We start from the raw sequence: 5,027 nt of genomic DNA, 5'->3' as shown, positions 1-5,027 counted from the left end.
AAGGGTTGGCATTGGTCCCTGTTTTGTTGCAGGTAAGCAATGTAAACGGGAGAGAAAGGTAGCTTTCATGGCGTCGAATACCGCTAAAGTTCAGCTCTTTGGGATATGGGCTCTCTCTCTCTCTTTCTCTCTGGTAAGTCCAAAGTTTTGTTCTCATTGTTTGTCTCGCCCTTTTCACACCTCGTCCGTGTTCTTCTGCACATCATAACCCTTTTTCTCTTCTTCACCTTTTTTTTTTGTTTTTTTCCCTTCCTACTCTGACCTCTCTCGTTGTTTTTCAGGCACCTGTCATGTTCTCATCTCTCTCTCTCCCCTTTTCTTCTATCTACCCACAACTAACCTTGCTTGGGGTCTGGTTTTTCTGTTGGATCAACTTTTGATCGTTTCCGTTGTATTGATTAAAATGCTGTGATGTGCTATGCTTACTAGTCCAACCTACTCTCGAACCCTCATTGTTGTTTGTGTATATTTTTATTGACTGTTTCACGAGACAAGTTTGTGGCATTGTTTATGTCATAATCAGTGTTCACTGTTCAGTTGTTTTTGTGTTTAACAATGGCAGCTTCAAAATTTGGATGATTGGTTTTTGGCTTGCACAGATGTGTTTCTCAATTAAAGGTTTGCGTGTCCCCATCATGAAGGCGTGAGCTGAGAATTGATCGTTGTTGACTCGCTTTTTCAACGGATAAAAAGATCCACGCTTTTGTTCTTTTTCTCTGCGTTGGTCTTCTTTTGAGTTACTCACTTTCAAGATGTTGTGCGCTTGCTCCGGGGAGCAATTCAAATTGGAGGAGGCGCCGCCACAGTCCCCGGATTCTCTGGCGACAAGGGATTTCTCAGCCGGTGGACTTTCTTCCAGGACTGCGGATTGGGAACCCAAAATCGATGATACCCAAGTTGACGAAGTAGAGTCCACTCTTAAAGAAGCTCTTTCCTTAAACTATGAGGTAGCAATGGAAATTCAGTTTGATCAAATGAGCATTTAATTAGATTATATGGGGCTGTTTTCTTTTTCCATTAAAATTTGATTTTCCAATTTTCAAATGAATTTCAGGAAGCCAGGGCTTTGCTGGGGAGGCTTGAGTATCAAAGAGGGAACTTTGATGCTGCTCTTCAAGTATTTCAAGGCATAGACATCAAGGGTTTGACCCCTAGGATGGTCAGAGCCATAGCTGAAAGAACCAGGCAAAGGAAACCACGTTCCAAGGCAGACATTGTGGTTGCCAATGTGATGTCATTGCATTCAGTAAGCCTCCTTCTTGAGGCAATTTTGCTTAAAGCAAAATCATTAGAGGAACTTGGCCGATATATCGGTACTGTTTTTTACTACCTTCATAATTTTCATATGTTGTTTGACTAAACATCTGTTTGCTAATTGGTGCGGATTTTGCATGTAAAATATTGGAACTTCCATTTTTCGTCGAAGTGGATCTTGAACGTTCTTCTATACGAATGAATTGAATATAAGTATCTATATTATGTTGATTATAGAGATGTAGATGTAGATAGAGTTTTGGCTTCCAATGGTCCCAACTCAAGTGACTTTTATGCTTTCTCTTTTACCAGAGGCTGCAAAGGAGTGCAGAATAATTGTGGATACAGTTGAATCTGCACTTCCTAAGGGAATGCCTGAGGGTATTGGTGAAGATTGCAAGTTGCAAGAAATGTTCCACAGAGCATTAGAGTTGCTTCCAAACTTATGGATCAAGGCAGGATTTTTAGATGAAGCTGTTACTGCATATCGTCGTGCTCTAATCAAGCCTTGGAATTTGGAGCATCAGAGATTGGCTGCTGTGCAAAAAGACTTAGCTAAGACCCTACTCTACAGTGGTGTTGAAGTAAGTCTACCCTCTCAGTTGCAAGTGTGGGGTCCAACAACACCCAAGAGTAACATCGAAGAAGCAATACTTTTGCTGTTAATACTCATGAGCAAGGTGGGAATTCAGGAAATTGACTGGGATGCTGAAATAATGGATCACCTTACTTTTGCTCTTTCCGTTACTGGAATGTGTGAGTCATTGACAGTTCACATAGAGCAGATCCTCCCAGGGATCTATAGTCGAGCTGAGAGGTGGTACCTTCTTGCTCTGTGTTATAGTGCAGCAGGACAGAATGAAGTAGCATTGAACCTTTTGAAGAAGGCTTGTGGTAGTTCTGAAGCAAAGCAAAGACCTCACTTCCCTTCATTTTTGTTTGGAGCAAAACTGTGTTCACAAGATCCTAGCCATGCTCATGAAGGCATTAACTTTTCGCACGAGGTTATTGATCTAGCCAAGCATCGAAATGAGCATTTCTTGGATCAAGGCTATAAATTTCTAGGCATGTGCTATGGGGCTGCAGCTAGAATTTCTGTGTTGGATTCTGAAAGAAGTATATTTCAAGGAGAGTCTCTGAAATTTTTAAATCGTGCTGTGGAGAATGGAAATGGTGGCCCGGAAGCTATATTCAGCCTTGGACTAGAAAATGCGAAGCAAAGGAATCTGGATGTGGCTTTTGACAACATGATGATGTACTCAGACATGACAGTTGGCAGCTCAGGGAGAGGTTGGCAGCTGTTAGCACTTATAGTATCCGCACAGCAGCGGTTTAAGGATGCTGAAACTATAGTTGATTTTGCTTTGGATGAGGCTGGGAGGATGGATCAGCTAGAACTTCTAAGATTGAAAGCAGTACTTCAAATTGCTCAGCAGAAACCGAAACAAGCAGTAGAGACCTACAGAATCTTGCTGGCATTAATTCATGGAAAAAAGGAGCATTGGCATGAAGATAAGAAACTTGGTCAAGCAATAGGATTCAGGCATGAGGTGTGTATAACTTTTATGGGAAAATTTGAAACATCCCATGCATACACTAACATTAAAGTTGATTGAAAAGAAGTGATGCCACTTGTCTATTGAAAGCTGCTAAACAAATAAGATGGTTATGTCGATATTAGTGAATACTGACGAGTCATGATGTTTTTAAATATCAGCTAAAAGTAACTCCCTCAATCCTCTCCTGACCCAGTTTTTTATGCAAAAATTTTCAATGATCAAAAATTCTATGGAAGATTGAATTAATGATCAGAGACAGCTTTTATTATTATTACTGGTGGAGTAATGATTATATTCATCTCCTGAATTCTTGAGAAGAATGTCCTTAACTTGTTCACCATTCTTTGCAGGCAATAAAAGAGAAGAATTTGGAAACAGAAGCCTGGCAGGATTTGGCTACTATTTATGCAGATATCGGTTCATTGATTGATGCAAAGTCTTGTATTGACAAAGCTCAATTAATAGAATTTTTTTCTCCAAGAAGTTGGCATATTACTGGTAAGGACTCTGTCTGCTCTGGTTTTTAATTTTGTTTCACTACTACACATATTCACGGTGATCGTATCACCATGCATGAACACTTAAGAAATCAGTAATCTCCAATTCTATGTCTGCACGATATTGCAGGGAGGTTGTTGGAAGCTCAATCATTATACAAGGAAGCTTTTGTTTCTTTCTCGATCTCATTATCAATCGAGCCAGATTACATTCCCAGTATTGTTTCAACTGCAGAATTGTTTCTGAAACTTGGTATGCAGTCACTTCCAATTGTAAGAAGCTTTTTAATGAATGCTTTGCGATTGGATCCCACAAACCATGATGCATGGTTCAACCTTGGATTAGTTTCAAAAAACGAAGGTTCCTTGCAGCAAGCAGCAGATTTCTTTCAAGCTGCATATGAACTGAAGCTTTCGGCTCCGATCCAAAAGTTTGAGTAATTTAGACTACGAAAATTTGGAACCAAAAATTGAGCTCAACTTAGAGCAACATAGAAAACACACCAGCAGCAACCAAATGGAATAAATACTCATCCTACGGTTAACCACTACTTTGTTAATGATTTGTTCAAATGTATAGCTAATCTAGCACCTTTTTCAATTCTATAGATTTACATTTATTCTGTTCAAATCAATTTTCCTGGCAAATGATAACAGGTGCCATATATACAGTTGAACTTGCCCATGCTTGTTTCTTTTTTCTTTTGCACCTTTCTGATATTTTTTCTGTATTCTGAAAGGAAACTACTCTGATATTCTTCATTATTCCAAATGATGCCCATTTAAGGTATTGAAGGTGTGAAGTTCATGAAGCTCTACACGATTTCAGTTTGTTTTTTGGATTATAATTTAGAAATTATTGTCTGCTGTGAGAGTACTGATATATAATAATAATAATAATGTTTGAATATAATTTGATCACACTTTTGATTTTCGGTAGGTTGATATCAGCAAAGAAAGATAAAGAAAGTAAAGTGATTGATGCGTTCATTTTTGACAATAAGATAAAGGAGTTGATTCAATATCAAGGAAGGGGGGGAAAACAAATTAAAGAAAACACCAAACTACATTCTCATCTTGTCCTTGTTTCCTTTAAACCATAAATTCTTTGCAATAAAACAAAATATGTCTTGGTCAGAAAGACAACAAATGTGACAGATTGTACAATTGTTTGAGAGAGCGTTTGTTATCTTCGGATCTACAAAGGGAAGCTGGCAGTGCATGCAGAGAATTTGACTGGTCCTATACTTAATACTGCACCATAACACAACACACAAGAAAAGAAAATCTAATGAACAAATAATGATGCTCTAATAAATTGTGAACAGACACTTCCATTTTGCCCCCAAAGAAAGCATAATTTCCTATGTTAATTAGAAGATACATAAATCATTTACCCTATACCTTACATGTAAGAAACAGTTGACTCGGACAGACAAATTAACTAGCCTCAACCCATCTGCCACTGCATCCACAAATAACTTTTTTTGTTTATGATAAAATTGGGGTGGAATTAGAAGAAAAATAGTAAAGAAAAGGAGGTAACAAGATGCAATTAATAGCTTAATGCAAGCTAATTAAGGATTTCTTGTTGGAAAAGTATATGGAACCAAGAGGTGATCAGCCAAAAAGTAAACAACTTAATTAATTTATAATATTTGATATTAATTGCTTTTTAATCCAAATTAAACTTCTGAATGATACGTTGGAGAAATAG

At 38.0% G+C, this 5,027-nt stretch overlaps 2 protein-coding genes and 1 long non-coding RNA gene across 5 annotated transcripts in view; 1 reads left to right on the top strand and 2 right to left on the bottom strand.

Annotated features, from left to right (window-relative positions):
- LOC107606361 (DNA excision repair protein ERCC-8) overlaps nucleotides 1-128 on the bottom strand; it is an 11,150-nt gene extending 11,022 nt beyond the window's left edge. Inside the window, exon 1 of the mRNA XM_016308422.2 lies at nucleotides 111-128. The gene's annotated coding sequence lies outside the window, so the exon portion shown is untranslated. The remainder of the gene's footprint in view (nucleotides 1-110) is intronic.
- On the top strand, nucleotides 105-4,100 carry LOC107606360 (protein NPGR1-like). 3 transcript variants are annotated; one of them, XM_016308420.2, is made up of 6 exons: nucleotides 105-133; nucleotides 600-947; nucleotides 1,055-1,313; nucleotides 1,567-2,804; nucleotides 3,164-3,311; nucleotides 3,441-4,100. In XM_016308420.2, the coding sequence occupies exons 2-6, from the start codon at nucleotides 753-755 to the stop codon at nucleotides 3,749-3,751; spliced, it is 2,151 nt and encodes a 716-aa protein (XP_016163906.1). In that variant the 5' UTR covers nucleotides 105-133; nucleotides 600-752; the 3' UTR covers nucleotides 3,752-4,100. The 3 variants fall into 3 exon arrangements, with proteins under 3 accessions (XP_016163906.1, XP_016163907.1, XP_020962281.1); XM_016308421.2 differs by lacking the exon at nucleotides 105-133 and adding an exon at nucleotides 140-350; XM_021106622.1 differs by lacking the exon at nucleotides 105-133 and having other exon boundaries at nucleotides 362-947.
- On the bottom strand, nucleotides 4,340-4,781 carry LOC110264438. The gene is made up of 2 exons (XR_002350620.1): nucleotides 4,715-4,781; nucleotides 4,340-4,564 (listed from the first exon to the last, which is right to left on the bottom strand). It is a non-coding gene; the product is annotated as an uncharacterized LOC110264438 (long non-coding RNA).

Source organism: Arachis ipaensis, chromosome B07 (genome assembly GCF_000816755.2).
Source record: "Arachis ipaensis cultivar K30076 chromosome B07, Araip1.1, whole genome shotgun sequence".
Lineage (NCBI taxonomy): Eukaryota > Viridiplantae > Streptophyta > Magnoliopsida > Fabales > Fabaceae > Arachis > Arachis ipaensis.
Note: the sequence above shows the minus strand (reverse complement) of the source record. Positions and strands in the feature narration are given on the sequence as shown.

Excerpts from the sequence above, each read along its gene's own strand:
- LOC107606360 (XM_016308420.2), top strand. The coding sequence starts at position 753 with ATGTTGTGCGCTTGCTCCGGGGAGCAATTCAAATTGGAGGAGGCGCCG. Across the intron at positions 2,805-3,163 it reads CAATAGGATTCAGGCATGAG|GCAATAAAAGAGAAGAATTT; the intron begins GTGTGTATAACT and ends CATTCTTTGCAG. Across the intron at positions 3,312-3,440 it reads AAGAAGTTGGCATATTACTG|GGAGGTTGTTGGAAGCTCAA; the intron begins GTAAGGACTCTG and ends ACGATATTGCAG.